The 19,831-nt window shown below is 39.4% G+C and overlaps 1 protein-coding gene across 3 annotated transcripts in view; it reads right to left on the reverse strand.

The window, feature by feature from the left end:
- The window catches only part of cadpsa (Ca2+-dependent activator protein for secretion a), a 175,196-nt gene that overhangs the window by 44,329 nt on the left and 111,036 nt on the right, over positions 1-19,831 (reverse strand). For all 3 annotated transcript variants that reach the window (XM_053441612.1, XM_053441620.1, XM_053441627.1), the window contains exons 17-20: positions 11,161-11,267; positions 8,002-8,158; positions 4,902-5,043; positions 356-511 (exon numbers count right to left, since the gene is read on the reverse strand). In XM_053441612.1, coding sequence (XP_053297587.1) covers positions 356-511; positions 4,902-5,043; positions 8,002-8,158; positions 11,161-11,267 — 562 coding nt within the window. The remainder of the gene's footprint in view (positions 1-355; positions 512-4,901; positions 5,044-8,001; positions 8,159-11,160; positions 11,268-19,831) is intronic.

The raw sequence follows: 19,831 nt of genomic DNA on the forward strand, positions 1-19,831 counted from the left end.
CGCCAGTCTATTCACCAGTATTGTGAGCAAAGATCAAAAGAAGCTCAGGGTCATCTGGCTGTAAGGTGATGAGGTAAAATCCAATATTTTTCTATCACTGCTTATTTCACAACTTCCTTGGAAGACTACATATTTACCTATTTGAGCTTCATTTATTTGCCAGTGAAATTACATAGTGTGCCAGATTCGTCCAGTCATCCGCTTTCTATCTGAAATTTGTAAAAACCTGAAGTAGTGTCTTCTAACTAACTATACATTAGTTGATGTTTTGAAAACCACTTTACACACTATCCAGTGGCGAATACAACACAACTCAGTGCTGTTGGCTTGCAGTAACATTTAAACAATGTCATACCGTTTAATACAGGACTCAATCATGTCACTGGACATCAGTTTCAGTCGGGTCTCCAGGTGTTTGCCAAATTCCTCCTCTGGCCAGTGGAGATCTCGGATGAAGGTCTGCAGAGCATCCAGCTTCCAGAAGAGATCCTCTGATGTCCCTGAACCATTACTGCAGAAGAGCACATGGAGGACAACTACTTTGAAAAGGAGAAAACAGTGGTGTGGTGAATGAGCTCTTTGGCTTCATGCATGTGTCAGATTGTCAATATGTTTGGAGGACTAGCGCAGACATTTGTAACACAAGAAGAACTTTTCAATAAATACTACATAAAAGACATGTCATTATGTCAAGAAAAAAGGCAAAAGACTAAATATATCTGTGGTTTCCCTGTTGTGTTCACAATGTCTTGTGCTTACACAGATCAGCTGGTGTAAATGAGAGGAGAGTTCCTAGTCTGTAATTTGCTGGTTAACTGGCTCCTTGGTGGCCCCAGGGTAGCCATGATTCAATTAGTTTCAGCAGTTCAGATGGACCTTTGCACAGACACCACCATGCAAAGTGTGATACTCTATGCACCTCAGCATAGTCTTAGGGGAAACATGTTCCATACTGTTATAAACACTACACCAAGTGAGTAAAGGTGAAAATGTCAGACATTCCATCCTGTCATTTTCATACCAAGCAATATTAGTGGGTTAGAGTGTGTGTGTGTGTGTGTGTGTGTGTGTGTGTGTGTGTGTGTGTGTGTGTGTGTGTGTGTGTGTGTGTGTGTGTGTGTGTGTGTGTGTGTGTGTGTGTGCTGCACCAAGACAGAACAGACAGGAAAGAAGGTACTAGGAAAAATGAAGGGGATTAATTTTGAAGTGTGTACAATTATGCAAAAACAGGAGCAAGAGGAACAAAGACAGATGATAGGTTATTCTTAATAAAGTCATTTTTAAGAGATAATAAGTCTTTGAGATTGAGGCATATGGATGAAAGAAACACCAATATGCTGTGAAATTATCCAATCTGCAAGTCAAAGTCCAATTTATTAATTTCTGGAACATTTTCAGTTTTTCCAACATTAAAAGCTAGACTGCCATGAATGTGTGGAAAGCCTCTTTTTGTTACTCTCATTTGGGATAGGGTGTTACAGAGGATAACTGGGACCAGGGGGAACAGTAGGACTGGAGCTGCATTAGGGGAGAGAAGCCAGGGCCAGGGTGTTTAAAACATCAGCTCATACAAATACAAATAGTATGTAGGAGTGAAAGGTTACTGCCACCTCCATCCATCCACACACACCATGCCGTGACATTGGTATGAACATGGCTTTAAGTGTGTGTAAAATACAACGAGACGGGCAACAGATCACCACATCTATGGATGTTCTCTAACAGTAACTGATGCCGTCCTTCACCTGCAGGAGTCCTTTCTGCCCTTTTTACAAATCTCTGCATCTCAAGTGGTATCTTTTATTTGCTAAGTGGACTAATAATTACAAATGAAGTCAAGGTTGAAGCGCTCATCTTTTTTGTACAATGAGAACTTCAGGACTTGTATTTTGAGTGTGCATGCACAAGCTCCAAGATGAGGGAATTAGAGATGATGTGCTGCGCTGACAGCGTCACACTCTGTGAGATGCTGGAGCTTTTACACCTTTGATCCCGGTTGTTGGTGGAGACAACGTTTCGCTTAACTTTTGAAAGTGCTATATGATGTGTCAAGTGTATATTAAGATATGCAGAGCGTTTTTAATGATAGCACTCAATTTAAATTGATTCAATTACTGGAATATATACTATTACAAAAGACAAATCGCTATTTAATCGCCCACTTTATAGTATAAATATAAAAATGGAATTAATTGGGGTGAATCTTTTTTACTTATATTAATAACTGATTTAGCGTACAACTGTTATTCTTATAGATGCAAAAATATGCATATTGATATTAAGCAATAATAATAATAATAATGTAATATTGATTTCAGTCCCTCTAGCACACATGTACTGCATACTCCAATAGTACTGTATGGGTTTGGAATTTTTTTCTTTTCATAAAAGGAAAATATTTTGGATATATGAGTTTATATAGGTAAATCTGCTTGGGGTCATATGATTTAGATGCCACATTCATACCAAGGACATGTGTGCATGTCTAAGGCTGGACAATGCAGATACACACTTTGAGTCCTGATTAGCTGTCATCCAGTTAGGTGGAGAAAAGCTGGGTATTTGTTGGATGTTAACAATTGGAACTGTTAGGTTTGGTACTTTGGCCATTTGGAGGTTGACATTTGGCAGAGTGCTTGTTAGGCTTCTGTGAAGAGAAACAGAATAACAGAAAACAGGAAACAAAGATTTTGTGTCAAAGCAGATGCAAATGAGTTATGAAGAGCAAAAGAGAGAAGGTACATTCAAGTCAGACTTTTATCAGAGATTTTGCAGCATGTCCAAATCCAACATTTTTGCAATCTTCCTACAATCTCACGACAGTGAGCTGAAAGACCTCCTGTATTCATGGTTATAATTAGTTCTGATATAAAATGTCAGTGTCTTTGATAATGAGGAAACTACATTTAGAAAAACAGCTGTTTTATAAACAGAGTGGAATAGCCATGTTGAAATGAGCACAGTGACTCTGGGGATCTGAACATATGGTACATGATACAGTATTTAAATCTGTGGCAAAATAAAGATACAGTGAAGAACAACACACAGAAAGATAGAGACTTATAGACAGGACCACTGGCATGTGCCTGCTGTGCATCGTACTGTTATTTGACAACACACATTCTGCAAGAACCCAGGTGGGTTTGATACATAACCAGCATATGAAATGTATAGCACTTTTGAGCTTTATTATTATTAAACATACACAGGTCTTGGAAAGGGCAGGTGTCTGTCACTGTGCGATTGGAGTGTCATTGTCCAACAGTCACACATTGTGAGTTTTACATTCAGTGTTCTGCTTTGTATATTTATATAGATGTTTACAAAAGCACCTCACCACTGATTTCACCTTCACTCTCTCTCTTTTACAAATACAATTTTTTTTTTTAGCCAACAGAACAACCCCTCTAATCTGTTTATGATTTAAAAAACGTTCAACCACTTCAGTTTCTGAAACAGACTGTGATTGCAGGAGTATTTAGTCTGTCCATAGTTGATTTTAGAGGAGTCAATGGATGTGGAGTTTTACCACAAGGTTTGAAGAAACAGAAGCCATTTCATGACCTGCAATGTCCGGAGAATTGGTTCCAGAATTTACCCAGAGTTGGCTTTCAAACATGCAAAACGCAGCAGAAGGTTTCATGACAGCAACAAATCTTCTATATTATTCAAGCGAGATGTCGAGCAGCTGGATGCAGCAGGCAGATTTCTGTGCAGTGGAGAGCACAGGGTTTTCTTTACAACACATAAGAGTGTCAGCTCTTATCACCACAGCCTCTCTTGACATCTTCATCCGTGTCTTCTACGGGTATTATGCCGCATTTTCTTCGAGAGAGCTTTGTTTTGTTTTGTTTTCTTTATTAGTTTTGCGTGTTAGAAGCGTCATCTAACTCACGCTACTCACTCGCGGTAAATCCAGAGTGGGATCCCCTGCAGCGCTCACACATTAAATTCTCCTGAATTTCTACTGACTTAACACTAGGAGGCACAGCTGAGAATGTCAGTTGATAATCCGGAGCCTCTCGGACATTTGCGTACACACATTCACCTCCTACAGAGAAAATAAGGAGGTTCTGTGGAGTTCATGTCTGAAAATAGCTAGAGAATGAAACAGCCATTGAACAGTCAATTCTTGACCAGGTCCTAACAAATTGATGAAGTTCTAAGACCGTTTGCTCACTCCACAATTACTGTTGGACTTTTGGGACCATGAAATAATAAGTGCATTATCATAAAGATATGTTTTTATGTATAGTGAAGTTACTTTTTGGAATTTTGTCATTTTGTCATTGGAATCATTGTGTTGTGTCATTTCCTGTTTTATTTTGACCTTCACCTCTTGTTTCACCTGTGTCTCATTTAACTGTGTCTCAATTCAGGAGTGGGATCCTACAGAGACCTTTATAGCAGGCGTTGGCTGCATCTTTTGGGCTGACGCCTCCTCTGCCTCTGCACTGGGGTTCTTGACTGACGTCTCTTCTGCTCCATTGTTGGACTATACAAAGTCTGTTGCTGATCTCCAGTCAGAGGTCCAGCCAGACAATGTTCCTAATCCTTAGTCACCGGCCCAGCTGAAATCTGCCCCTTGTCTCCAATCGGCAGACCAGCTGACCTCTGTTCCCACTCCATCTTCAGGCTGGTCCACCTCTGTTTCTGATAGGCCTTGTAATTGTTTTTTCACTTCAAAATAAACAGTGTCTAAATTGCCCTGTGGTTCCCATAAGAGGGTTATAACCAACTGACTGAAGGTGTAGTTATAATTAAATATTAAAGAATCAAGAATCAAAAGAATCAGAATCCATGCTATATCTGTACAAATATATGCAATGTGAAACTACTGAAGGAAGCTACGATAGCTGAGGAACAAAAGTAAAGGTGAAGTGAATTAAAAGTTTCCTCACTTGACAGGTTCCCAGGATTCTCTTTCAAAGCCTCTGTGAATGGACTGAGCAATGGAGGACTCCATCAGGTCCACGTATCGCACAACCAGGGGGGCATAGAGGTCCTGCAGGTGTTTGTGAAACTTCCCATTGCACATGTTATCTGAGCGGGGGAACAAAGAAGCACACTTTACCACAGACAGTAGCAGGCACCGCTGAGCGAGTTTGGGATGGAGTTTGTGATATGAGCCCAAATGGTAAAAATGTACATTCAATATCTGTTTCCAAGTAATCTAGTGAGAGATATACAGTACAGTATGCATTACTGTGTACACGTTGATGCTAAAAACACTTTTAAATGTTTATGTGCCTGTTCTGTTATGAAATAAATCTGAAAGGCAGTGAGATGAGTAACAGAGAAGATGGTGATAATGGACAAGAGTTGGTGTTTGTGGCTGGCTAGCTCTTCATTAGCATGGATGACACAGCGTACTCTCTTTCAATCTCTCCAAACAAAAGGTCGGCGTATCAGGGTATTTCTAAATTCAACTCGTCACACACATTTCCCCCAGTCTCCGCCGGCTTCCAACTGGTAAAAAGGCAACACTGACAAAGACCACAGGAGATAAAATGGAGGCCAGTGTGTGCTAATGTGATGCCTCACGGCTCCATGCAGTGTGTCTGTTTTTCCTCTCTCTCTCCCTCTTTGTTTTTCTCTCCCCCTCTGAGCATGTGTGTGTTTGTGATTGTGTGGTGCTGGCACTGGAGTCAAGGTCACTGATAAACACTAGGTGCAATGTTTGTTGTGCTCCCTGCTTGCCACTCTCCCAATTAGCCACTTGAGCGGCTGCTGTCCACTTGGATGTGTTGTGTCCAGGAGTGTGTTCCCAGGGCTCGCTCTGGCCCAGCTACCACTGCTTTAGACATCATTAACTCCTGGAATTGCTGCCCGACTTTGGCGCCTGTCTAGTGCCAAGGCTATTTACTGCTACATAAGTGCACCGCTGTGGGGCAACAGCGCAGATGACCTTCTGTGGAAAAGATGTCCCCATGATGTTATGCTTTGTCTTGCTAAAGTGTGGACTTGTTACGCTGTTTGGACGATGGGGGCCTCTGTTGGGTCTCCTCTTGGTATTGATGATGGTTTGTTTTGGGATGACCCTCTGGTGATACTGCTACACAGTAATAGCGTGGGCTGGGGCTTTGTTTGAATACAGCCAATCAGAAGAGGAAGGATGGTACACTGGATTTATTGTCTCCATTGTCTCCACTGATATCACAAATAAGGGTCAGGTTAATAATCATGACTTGTACCAATGTCTTCTGTGTGACCCTGATGTCATGTGATCTGAGGTTGGATACAAACAGATTTCCTTCATTACCAAATGAGAGGTGGACAAGGATACTGGTGAGTATATAAAAGGAAATAAGCATTTTGAGCTTAACCTCCACTACAACATCAATGTCAGGATGTCACATTCTCTGCTGCTTTAATTTGTCTACAAGCTTTAGGCATTATATATGTGTGAGAAATTGTATCCTAGTAAAAACTAATTTCCATAGTGTAAAAATCTACTCTGACAACAAAGAGCAAATCTGAGTGAACCTTTTCTTCTAAATAGGGTGCTAGCAAACGGTATTCTGTGCTCCAAATCTCAAGTTGCTTGCACAGAAATGAGGCACAGGTTTAAAACCATAAAGATAACCCAAAAACCTGGTGTAACTCTGGAAGAGTCTGAGTCTTCGAAATCACCAGAGCAGCTTAGGAAAAGTCTCGATCAAACTGCGCTTTAATATACTAGTGAAATAGAAGAGGTTTATGCTGGAGTCTTGCATTACAGCTTTTGGAAGCACAAAGTCATTTTTTGTCAGTTGGGGTTTGTGTTTAATCACCACTGTGATATTGCTAGCTCCTGTAGCTATGTCCATTGCTATGTACTTCAGTAGCAATTTTCCAACAACGGATAATATGGAGCAAAGAAGTGGCCAATTTGAAGACACTAACAAGTGAGCGTAACAAGCTATTTGCAGCCCTCTCTGCTGAGCTGAATGAGTGGCCGGCGCTCTGCCTTCTCCTTGACTCCTGCCTGACAAACTGAAAAGGGGAAGCATTCCCCAGGGACAATTAGCACCCTGCAGATTGAGTCCTCATTGTAAAAGTGTATCCTTTACAGCACCACGGACAGCTCCACAGTGTTCCTGCAGGCAAGTGCGAGCAGTTCATTAGAGAGATGACTGGCCTACAGCAACCAGCAGCATCAAGACCTGACTATTATCTTCACTTAGACACTCTTGTCTCTGCTCTTTCTTGCAAACAGACACACACACACACACACACACACACACACACACACACACACACACACACACACACACACACACACACACACACACACACACAGAGGCCAAAAGTAGACGTCTCGTATTGACAGGAATGTTTTCATAGACATTTGAGGGATGTTTCAGGGAGACTGGTGTATGCAGTCAACAGAATAAAAATAAAATAGAGCCGAGTGATTCAAATTTCATAAACACTGATAGAGACTTATACTGAAAATCTGTAGTGTGTCATCTGTCTCACGTGTGTCTAACAGAGTAGAAATGTCTATTTCAATGACTCCCACCTACGCTGCATCACAGCGTGTGCTATATGTTGCACTGTGCCCTCATGGATATGAGTATCGTTAAACAACACTGCTTAAACATGCGCAATCCTTACTGTGTATCCTGTCCTTACAGAGCTGATTTTGATGCTCCGCTAATACGCTGTTCATGCTACCCATCCTGTCTAGTGGCAGTGCAAAAGCAAGAGACATTCCGGAAACAAAGCTACTTCTAATCATTAATAGTAATGATGTTCATAATAATGTCCTGAATTAATGCATAAAGGTTCTAGAATCAGAGTAGGAACAACAGAATGCACAGAATGTATACAAATGCAGATTTGTTGCAAACAATGTTAAATGGTTGACAACATTTTATAAACATCAAGTATGCATCTAAAACCCTCATTCAGGCCTATAAACCCCCATGATCCTTCCTCACTTATTATAATCAATTGCAGCTATACTTCAGTCTCCTCACTGACTTGTATGTTAGGTATCAATAGCTCGTCACTCACAGTCCATCCTCAGGAAGTCGTTGAGCAGTTGGAAGAGGGGGAAACTGTCCCAGCTGTCCGGCGGCTGGACTTCAAGAGCTGCGTCCATGTCAGCTGAGTAGAGACACAGGAAGGTCTCAGCATGCTCCACCATCAGATCTGACCACCAGGCAAAGGCCTTCACTCAGAGGAAGGTAAAGACAGAGAAAATAAGCCAAATTACAGGGATAGGAGGGAAATCAAGAGGTTGAGAGGGAAAGAAATAAGTATATAATATTAAATACGACAGAGAGGACATATAAGTGCTCCCCAATGGGAAGAAATTTACAATTCACAGTTTAAATCTCATTTAGTATAAACACATTGGTTTTTAACCCCACTGATTCAGTGCAACGATTCGTGGTCTTCTCCCACATTTCAACCATATGAGATCAAGAAGTTGCCTCAATGACTTCACTGCACCATCTCCAGGGCAGGATTCTTCACAACTCAAAGCAGTAAAAACTGAGCTTGGGCACGGAAGAATCACACACTTTTCTATTGGCCCACAGAGGAAACAGCAGCAGCTCCTCAGCAGACGTGGCAGGGAGCTACTTAGACACTCACCCGCCGCTCCTTCAATGAGTCAATCAGAGAATAGGAGCCAGCGAGCTGTGGCGCACTCATCTCCCCATCAAACAGACACAGTGAAGTGACTGTGCAGGGACCGGTCTACTCTCATGCACATCAGAAACACTCGCTTCTCTCCATGCACCCCCACTCTTGCCAGGCCTCTTAAGAGGGACCCCCGAGGATCCATGGTGTTTGCTCATTCACATCAAGCTGTCAACGCTGTAATGTGAATGTACCCATGGGCTTACGTGGTTGTAGGTGTGGAGGGGGTGGGGGTCATGCACTTGCCATGGGAGTTCTGTTCTTGGTGTTGGGTAGGTTGGCATGAAGGTGCATCCAGTCAGTGTCCCTCATGTAATCATCATTTATAACTATCAGGCTGTTGCACTAGTGTTTTTGTAGAAACATTATTGACCATTCTCAAATGTGTAGTAAAACATGTGGAAGTCTCAGGTGAAATTGGTGATTACATGAGAGGCACAAATTGGGACCTGAATTACCAGAATTAGAGCCAAATAAGTAAAAATGAATAAAGACTGTTTGCATTGAATTGTGATAACCTTTGGATTTGAATGTGTCTACGATATGACATGACAATAAATCAATAAACAAATAAAATCATTGGAATCAACACCAATATTTGCCAGAGTTGGAGTTAGACTAGTTTACAGATGTGCTCACAACGGCTTTTTTTTTCTTTTTCCGCAGCATAGTATGGTTCACTAAATTGCATGGGTTGTGGCTGCTGAAAGATCCAATGGAGATGGAAAGGAATGGTTACCTTAATGGGAGGAGAGGTGACGTAACATCTTCCTTAAGTTTTCTTACTGAACTGCAATAAATGGCATATGGCTAAACACTGGAATCAGGTTAGCATATTTAGGGATGGTTTGGGGTAGACTCTTAGAAAGCAACGTACAGAGTTGTTCTGTTTGAGCCAAGAGGTTCCACAATAAGAACCAAAAGTCAGAACTCTGGACTTTGTTTTCTCAGAGCATAAGTTAATGGGTCCAACAAACACATTGCCTAAGTGCTTGTCAGTGTTCCTCATCAGCAAAGGCAAAACTGTTGCTAGCTTAGCAGCTAACAAGCACTGCCACAAGCACTTCATTAGCAGTGATCACAAGCTGAACAGGCTTTTAGGTCATTGTTGAGAAGGGAAACATTACTGATCCTTTGCAACAATATCCATGTTATAAAGTGCATGCACAGGACTTACAGTAAGGGAAGGGAAGGAGATGGGGCACATGGCACTGAGAATTTCACATACCTCTTTTCCCTGTTCAAACATTTCCCCCGCAAACCAAATAAGTCAGAGAGGGAGTCAATTTTGTTTTGTTTAAATAGCAAAGTGACAAAAATTTGATTTACAGTAATGTATGTACATTACATGGCAAAAGCACAAAATATCTTTAAATGCTTTCTTCATGTTTGCAGCTCATTTAATTCATCCTCTGAAACGAATCCCGAGATCGATATTTAAATGATCGTAAAACCAGAATTCGGCGGTGCAAACCCAGATTCCCTCATTCTGCATGCTGAAGGGTCCTTGGGCAAGATACTGAACCCCAATTGTCCCATAGAGAAAATGCTTCACATAAAACATAGCAACAGTGTATCGATGTTTGTGTGAATAGGTGAATGGCAAAAATTGTACTGTAAAGTGCTTTAAGTAGTCATCAAGACTAGATTAGCACTAATAAATACAGACCATTTACCATTTAATGCATTTTTAATAAAAGTGACATTTTATGTAGTTTGAAACATCACTGGTTGTTGTCTCATTGTTTACAAAAAAGAGTCAATAATAGATAATCATAATGTCGTGACATATATAATATACTATTTCAGAAAGTCATTGGAATATTTTACCAGAATTTGAATATCTTGTTATGATGTTCAAAAAGGTAAATCAGCTATCTAAGTTGATATAACAGAGATTATTAGAATATAGAGTGGAAATGCTATAGTCAAAACATATATTTTTAATGACTCAGTATTTGCAGTGCATATGTTTATGCAGTCCTGTTCAGTAATCTACCACACTACCCCTTCTGTTAAACTGACAGAAAACACACATTTTTTATGGTATGCCTGTGGACATTACATTGAAGGAAATTTTCCTAACAGTGTTACTAAACTGCTCACTTGTTTAATCTCAGGAAAATGTCTTTATTGAATGTGTTTATTGTATTTAATATTGTTACTTATGTCTGATTTGATGGAGCAGCACCCATAATCCCCAAAAAATCTCCCACGGGAGACAATAAAGGAACCTTAGCCTTAAGTCACCTGAGAAACTGAACCTTATTTGATAAGACTCTTTTCTTGATCGTACGATGATGGAATGAAGATTTTTCTCAATATGTTATGCTCATATGAAAGCTGACGGATGTCAGTGACATATCAATAGATAAACAGCTTGTAGAGGGATGACCCCAGCTGCTTTCAATAGCCCCACTTTCTCTCATTACCAGCCCATACTGCCCTGAAACTACAGGCCTGTGCGTGAGTGTGTGTCAGTGAGAAAGAGAGAGCAGATGCATACACATATGCAGGCACACGTACCTCAGCATGGTGTTCCTCGTTTTGCTGAAGGACCTCAATCACCAGCTCGGCCAGGCGGATGGTGTCCTCCAGCTTTTTGGCAGGAGTGACTAAACGCCCTACATTCTCTGGAGCACAAATGTCAAAGGTTAGTGTTTGTAGCATCCAAGTTTGATCAGTAACTCTTCTTCCATAAACTAATACTGTAAGCATGCAACCTTAATTGTATATGAACAGACTTTGTAAGATTTAGAAAAAATAATCTTTTGTTTTTAGTGCAGTATTTGGTAGGCTATACAAGTAAACAACATGCATGCTATCCTGCTTACTCCCATACACAGGAGCTAAAGGATTAAGTCACTCACAAATTTTGGATAGAGTTGCTGCCTCAAAAGTGATCCTTAGTCCAGTTTATAGCCTGAGCCTAAATCACTGGGACAATTCATGGTCATATTCAAATTACAAGAATGAAATATTAACTTATTATAATTAGGGCTGGATATCAGAGATGGGTAACTTTTAGACTTAGTTTTTTGGGTTGTTTTAAAAAATGTTGTTAATTGCCTGCTATTTTTTCTTGAAGCCACATCCAGCTGCTACGTTTAACACATTGCTTGTTCTACCCAGCCCTAGTTATACTGTTATACCAGCTCTATTACATATTTTATGTAAACACTATTCCCATGAGTGCCAAAGTTGGGTGGCAGGAAATAGTGATCCTCTGTGGTATGTAGCAAATGAATCACGTGCCAACAGCAATGATGTCATCCAGAGAGAACGAGGTTATAATGATGAGGGATGTAAACAGCATGTACATTGAACACTCATCATGCAATGATCTGGTGGGTATTTTGTGCTGATTTCCTCAGAATCTGACCTTTAAGGTTGTGAGGCTGCATCTCATTGTGTTTGTATTATGAGGAAATCTAGAGAGCATTTCATGTAATATGGACTTCAACACCATGCCTGTTCCAAGAGAGGACCAAAGTTATACCATTGCGAGATAGTGCACCTGACTTCAATCCCTTGACCAATGCCTCCTGGCTGTGACTAAACATGGGTACTTTTGAATTTAGCCCGCCTTTATTTTTGGCCATGCTAAAAGCATGATAATGCATCCCAAGGCTATCTGATATAGAAGCTTATGGATTCTGCATAAGAAATACAATGATACAAAGCAGAGTGCTTCCATTTCATCCATTGTCTTTGATTATCAGGACACCTAATTCTGCATTATCACTTACAATAGAGCAGCAGAAACGTTTGCAGGTAAGCTTTAAATGGTGAGGGTCTAAAGTGAAAACTCACTCAACTCAACTCACTGAGATTGGAAAGGTTTGTGTGGTAAATATTGATATCAACACTTAACATTTAGTATGACCCTCCAAGGATACTATCAAAGCATAAATGGCCCCTCACAATTCCTGCTTAAACTTTAGAATTGTTATTCTCCAACCTCCTCTCTGAGACATGCTGTTTTTAAGATCTTTAGAGATTTAAGAGCCTAATTTTCCAAACATCATGCTGTTTCTTTTATCTGCTTGTCTGTGAGTTGTTCGCTCTTGTCCAACAGTATAACTAGTGTGTGTGTGCGTGTGTGTGTCATGCTCATTCTGTTGGATTCGTAAGAACACAACCACTTGAATTAGCCATGTCAGTCATGACCGCCTTCAGTTCACCTACTAGCAGAGCTCTTTTGGCCCATTGAGGTTGTGGACAGCTCAGCAGGATGATGGGCAATTGTCTGGTTGAGATTAAGTCAAGCTAGCACGGCTGAGAGCTTCTACAGAATGGAACTTTATACTGATTCAAAGGGGGATTGTCAAGTAATACTTTGTATAAACTTTTACTTTGTATAATGGACTACAGTTTTTCAGATATAATTACATATTACATCTATGATTATTATGATTATAAATTGATAGAGCTTCATTATTATCAAGTATTTCTCAGTGATATATAAAGGTATCTGAACTTGCTTGAGACAAAAACTATTTTCAGATAAGGGAAACATGTTTACCCTGTTGCCTTCATATAGCTCTTTCTTGTTTTTTACTTTAGTCATTATTGTTTTTATACAAATATATTGTCTCGCACTATTATAATTTAGGTGCCCTATGTTTTAAGAGAGACTTGAAAATTGTAAACATATCTTTTAACTTTGGACTATTTGTAAGGGTTACAGCAAAAGCTGTGTATTGATTGTGATGGCTAAACACTACACTAGAAAATTTGCCATTTAGTGACATAGCAAAACCATAATAATACTGGGCCAGCAACATCAACCTGGCTTTGAAGAGATAAATTGGTAAGAATTTTAACTCTGATTATTTCGATTTTTCCAAAAGCAATAATAGTTCCTAAAAATGCTCAACATAGTTTATCTAAGTTCTGTGCCCTTTCCAGGAAAAGGCTTTAAATACCAGTCATGCAAACATTTTAATTCCATGCTTGCACTTTGCCTCTGTTGAGTAATGTATCTGCTGAAGTTGTTTTCACTGGTAACATGTGAAACAAATAAATTTCTGCATTTTTAAATCATCAAATCATTCCTGCACTTCTGTCAAATTGTTTCCAAAAAAAAAAATGGCTTACTAATAGCACTTTGTAGTTTTGCTTTATTTTTGAAGAAATTGTACTTTCTTGATTCTTGTTGTTCTGGGTTTGTACCCTCAGGGTTGAATGCACTTATTGAAAGTCGCTTTGGATAAAAGCGTCAGCCAAATTAAATATAATGTAATGTATTGTAATGTTAAAATACTTAAGCTTATTACAGACAATATCTGGTTGAGTCACATTTTTTCAATTATATTTTTTTCCTATTTTGCACCTACTTTATAGACTTTTTTTCATTATTATTTGTCCTATTCCTGCAAAACCTTCTGTGTCAATAAAGTTTCCATCTCCATTGAGATTCAGAGTAATGAAAAATACCACATGGGGGAGGGGGGCACTTATGCTTTCACAACATTCCTGACACATATCCTGTAGAGTTTCTCTGCCTTTGCTGACCAATGCAACAGGAAGATTGTGACAGGGTTTATGGTGGTATGATATAAAGTAGACTGGATGTGTTCCTGTCAGGAACAGCAGAGGTTAGGCATACAGCACAACGTCACCTGAATCCTTTTGTTTTTTCTGAGATTTATCCACTAAGTAAGGAAGTTCAATTTGGGTTGAATGGGTTGCAGGGGTGAACAGAAGGTAAAGAGAGAGGAGGGGAAGAGTCAAGTAGAGGGTGTAAGAGAAGAGATCATTCAGTAGTCAAAGCAGAGGAAATAGAAAAAAGGTGTCAGAAAAAGAGATAAGGTTAAATTGACATTTAAGTATCAATCCATTTGTCTTATGACAGCAGTCTGTAAACCAGAGAGTACTTCCTCATTTTGTAATAAAGGAAGAATATATCAGAAGAACAAACAAAAAGAAAAACACAAAGAATCTTCAATATAACGAAAATCTAATATGGGGAAAAAACATAAATATCTGTTAAAATTGTACATCAATACCAACATGAAAATGTGCTTTCATTCAAAAACAGAGGCATGTTCACGATGGAAATGTGTTATTTACAACGATGTTTCACTCAAACCTCAGAGAACTGACTAAAATAGCCTTTAAATAAATACAGGATGTGGGTGCCCTGATTGAATGTATCATGCCCATAAACACGTCGGAGTATTTACACACAAGCAAAGTAAAAATGCATTCAAGTCACAGACAGAAAAATTACATTTTGGGCAAGACATACAAGAAACTCACAGAAAGATCAGTGTATGTTTTGCTTTTGAAACATATTAAGAAACAGCTGGACTTTTAGACCTAAACAATAGGTACAAACCTAAAAACACACCAATGCAAGGCAGAAATGAGAGGTTGCTTGTTGTGGTTAGATGTGCTGGTTTTGGGAGAAAAATCGAAGTGCAGAGGTGTGGGGGGGGGGGGGGGGTAAGGCTGGGGAATGAGGAAAGTACTCACGAATGGTTAAATCCATCACTTGAGACGCCAAGCAGAAGACAGGGTGCTCATACATCTCTCTCTTTTTCCCTATAGAGAAAGAGGGTGGATACCGAGGCATGCAAGAGGCCAGGGTCAGAGTGGATGAGCAGAGAGGTCACCAGGATTAGACTGATATGAAGTTTTCAAGGCCCATGTCTGTAATTTTTGTCTTGCTAATAAGTATATTATAATTTCACAATTGTCATTGGAACTTATTGGCATTGTTAATTCAAATAAAAATGATTGTTTCAAAGGAGCAATATGTAGCATTTTGAAATCTGACTGTAATATTAGCCAGTTAATCACAATAGTGGTATTCTGAAACAAGAAATAGTCAAATACAGAACTCAATTTTATTAACTCTTAACTGTATTTAGTGTATTGTAACTAAATGAAAAAAATGTGTTAAAAGCAGAGTGCATGTCAAATACGTCTTAATAAAAAAACAGCCCTTAAAAGCCATACCTCCGTGCACCTCTAATCCTGAGAAAACAGCCTGCAAAAGCCCTGTAGCCTGTCACTACTATAGCTAGGCTGGAGCAGTCAGACCACACCACTGCTCCCAGCAGGAGCTCTACAACCAAATTTCACCAGACATAAATGGGGGGAGTTGGCTTAGCTGCTGTGCACCTATGATAGTTTTTTTCAATTGAACCTCATCCACAGAAGCAAAACACCATGACTCAGTCAGGCATCCCAGTGAAGCAGGCACCAGAGAAACAACAAGACACTTGTTTTGTATGAGCTACACAAGTATTGGCTGGAGGTACTGCAGTGTGCACGGCAGTTGTACGACAGGCTGCTGGAAAGGGTTAGTTGTTATTCTGAGAGACCCAAGTTATGTGCGTCACAATAAAGTTAACTGTCTGAACTGAAGGCGCGGTCTGCGAGTCATTCGACATAACAACGCTGGCCAGCCAATACACTGACAGTAGCTGGGCTTCACTCACAGTGATGCTATGTTAGAGGGATGGAGCATATCCTCTCTACATAGACTTCTGAAACAATGCAACATTTAAGACATCCAAAACACACTTGACACCTTCCCAATTATTCCCACACTGGATCAAACTGACCGCCAGAGCCCATCATAGGAAAATCTTCTTTACCAGAAATGTTTTGTTACAATGGAAGTTCCTGCCATTGGCAATATTCTAGCAGCTGATGGAATATATCTTAGCTGGAATATAGTGGTATATCACCCTGAGCTACATGGTTGCATACTACATTTATCGGAAATCCTCTGGTAAAGTGAAGTTTTTAATAGGCTGCCCGACTGTCAACAGTTTGTCGAAGACACTGCAGTCAATCCCCTCCATGTGCTGACCAGAAAATACAACTGTTTCTTGGACAATGGAATGCCAGGCAGCATTCAGTCTCAGGCAGCTAACCATCATACCAGTCCTGGGTCACCCTGCTCGGTCCAATTTGATACTGAACACCAAATAAAAGCAGCAGTGTCATATTGTCAAAATAAGTTTTAGGCTGTCCAAAACCAAACAGAACTATTGCACCCAGCATAGAAGTAGGCTGACAAAATGAATGGACCTCAAGCCAAGCACCTTAAGACACTACAGTAGGCATTGGGGGAAATCTGGGTTTGAATGAGACAGCTATGTATTTTAATCAAAAGACGATGTCCTTACAGCTGGAAATGATCTGGTACTATGTAAAATGGCATGTTGAAACTAAAGAATATACAGTTTAAATTGATTAATGCTATGGCAAATAATTTATAAATCTCAATTCTACATAAAGCACCTTTTACATCTTACTATACTGAGTCAATCTGCATCAAATCCCTCATATATCTTTATTGGATGATGGTTACAGTCAGTGTCCTTCATTTTCATTGAAATGCCAAGTCAGCCAAAACCATATCAGTCTACCCTTAGAGTACACAGTTTCCAAGCTGTTTGAGGAGTGTAGGGACAGGTAAGAGAGTTTGCAAGTCAAAAGAGAGAGTAAGATGGCATCGCCCCTGTACCTTGAAAAAAACATACCATAGTAAATGCAGTATGTAAACATGCATGTTAGTTTGGGGTTCAAAACCTATGGACTGATGAATTCAAATTAACCATTTGCTCTGCCAAGCAGAAGTCAATTCTGAAATATCATATTTTTCCCATAGGTCAAGAAGCCCATCAGTATGAAGGAAAGGGAATTTGAGTTTAATCAACAATCACAACTCAGACACTAAGGTTTATCCTTCTTAGTGTCTTCATGAAGGTTATAGTTTATTTACAGACATCACTGAATTGTCCATTTTAGGAAAGGTCTATCTAGATCTGATCTAGCTAGATAACCTCTCCTCGATCTGACTTAATTTATAAATCAGACACTACGTGGCTTTTATTAACACGTGTCAAAACAACAAGTGAAATTGATTGACGACAATTAAAGTAGGCCTTTCCAAGCAGGCAATTAACCACAGACAGCAATCTCATATGAATGCATTAAACATTTGATAGACTGTCATTTTTTTCATGAATGCAACGGAACTTAGTAAATAAGGACAGAGATTGGCCCTGTATAAGTTTAGCCTAGCTTAGTAGTGGGAACACAGTTAACCTAGCTCTGTTAGCAACATTAACATATAAGATTACATTTTTAGTATAAACGTTTTTTTTAACGTGTGTCCCCTAGAAATGACGTTCATGTGTTAATACACATATGCAACTCATTTATATAATGATTCTTCAAGATAATGATTTCTAATAACATAATCATATGATGTTAATACACATTTACATTTGATTACAGTTTACCAAAATCACCATCTTTCCCTAAACTTAAACTGACAAATGGCGCTTTTGCTGTCTGGACCACATAAATATACGAGCTTGGTTTCTAGGAGACAGGATTGTTTTTTTGGTTTTGTGCTGGCCAGAAATAATTGACAGGCCAGTTCATACAACTTCAAAGGATCTGTCGCACAGGAGAAACGTTTATAGAGGCTCATAAGACCACTCAAACACAAAGGGGGATAGACTAAGACATAAGGCAAAACAAAACTAAATAACAAAACAATGTCCCTTCTCATGATTAGGTAGAACCATTTAAGGTTGTCTGCTTCAGCTAGACCTCCTTTTGATGGCCAGCCATAGACTCCAGCAGCAACCCGCGGGAACATGTTTCGTGGTTTTAGTGGTTGCTGGTGCGGCCATCACATTCGGTTTGCCAGTCACAGAGAAATGTATTTGTCATTTGTGCAGGTATATGTTTTCATCCCACATTTGTAATTTGACTAAACTACTTTCATTGTCTTAATGTAGCTTCTTTTTGTTCACCTACTAAGATACATCACCCTAATTGTTAGAGATGTTTATTAGTTGTAAAAGCACACAAGTAGTACCTGGTATGGGAATATAACACTAGTATCCCCTGATATTATTTGGGACATGAAAGCTAACACTAGTTAAACTAAGACCAAATAGGTACAGTGACTATTGTCAGAATGAATAAAAAGGATTGCCAAATATGAGGTATGTTAGGTAAACTTAAAACAGTTATCTTGAAAAATTTGGTGACAATAGTTTGAATGAACAAGATGCAACACGCAAGGTATTGACTGTATATATTTTCACTTTAAGCTCAACTATGTTCTAAGCTAAGCTATACACATCAGGACCAATCTCTGTAGGCTACTGCACACACAAGGATCCATCTCTTTAACTCACTCTGACTGAGACAACAAAAGTTTTGAATCACATTAACTGTATGTGAGCAAAAACAAATAATAAAATAATGAAAATGCTGCCTTGAAGACGCTACCAGATAAGTGATCTGACTCTGTTTGGGATAGAATGGTTCAGATGTCTGCAAAATGTTTATGATGCCTACTAAAGAACCATGCAACAAAAAAAGAGTTGAACTGCCACACGGAGCCGTCCCATCATGTCTTGTCTATTGGCTTTCCTGTTTTCAAACGGCAGCAAGTGAGAAGCAGCAAAAGCCAATAGACAGGAAAAAGAGGGGAGTGAGGATGGAAGTCATCAGAGAGCAAAGAAGAGAAAGGCAGACAAAATAAAAAGAAGGAGCATCACTTCAGCTACTAGGCAGACCAGAGTGGCAGACAGATGCTGTAAAGGTCTTAGCTGAAAGAGAAGCTTAGGCATGGTGGACATAGTCTGCATAAATATTGAGTTGAATGCATTTTTACTTACTGTACATTTTTCAAAATCAGCTGAAGATAAGACATAGTACGTAAGTACATAGATTTGTTCACTTCGATCAACTATCATTCTATTAAGTGGAATATAAAAGACGATAAGATCTACTCTCTCTGCAGCTGTGAAGAAAAAAATAATAAAAATCATTATTAGAACTTGGCAGCAACTGGAAATATTTAAGTTTGTTTGTAATTTCCAAAGTCAACCCCAATATGAAATGAGAAACTAAATGCCCCAAATTCCATTTGATTACTTCTTCTACTTCTTCAATGACCAAAAAGTTACAATGTTATGTGATATTGTAATATTTTGGCTTGGCCAAGTTCACCGAACATGTTTACTCCTTTTGAGTGAATATCTCACTTGCTCTATAGGTGTCCCACTGAGTTCAGAAATCCTCTCAAACATACCTTTAGAATCTTTAACATCTGAATCCATTTGTGACGGAAACCTCTCACTACAGCTCTCCTTGACTCAGCAGGGAAGTGTTGTCATAGAAAACCATGCTGTCTAAACAGATCTGT

The sequence above is a fragment of the Pleuronectes platessa genome, chromosome 2 (genome assembly GCF_947347685.1).
Source record: "Pleuronectes platessa chromosome 2, fPlePla1.1, whole genome shotgun sequence".
Classification (NCBI taxonomy): domain Eukaryota; kingdom Metazoa; phylum Chordata; class Actinopteri; order Pleuronectiformes; family Pleuronectidae; genus Pleuronectes; species Pleuronectes platessa.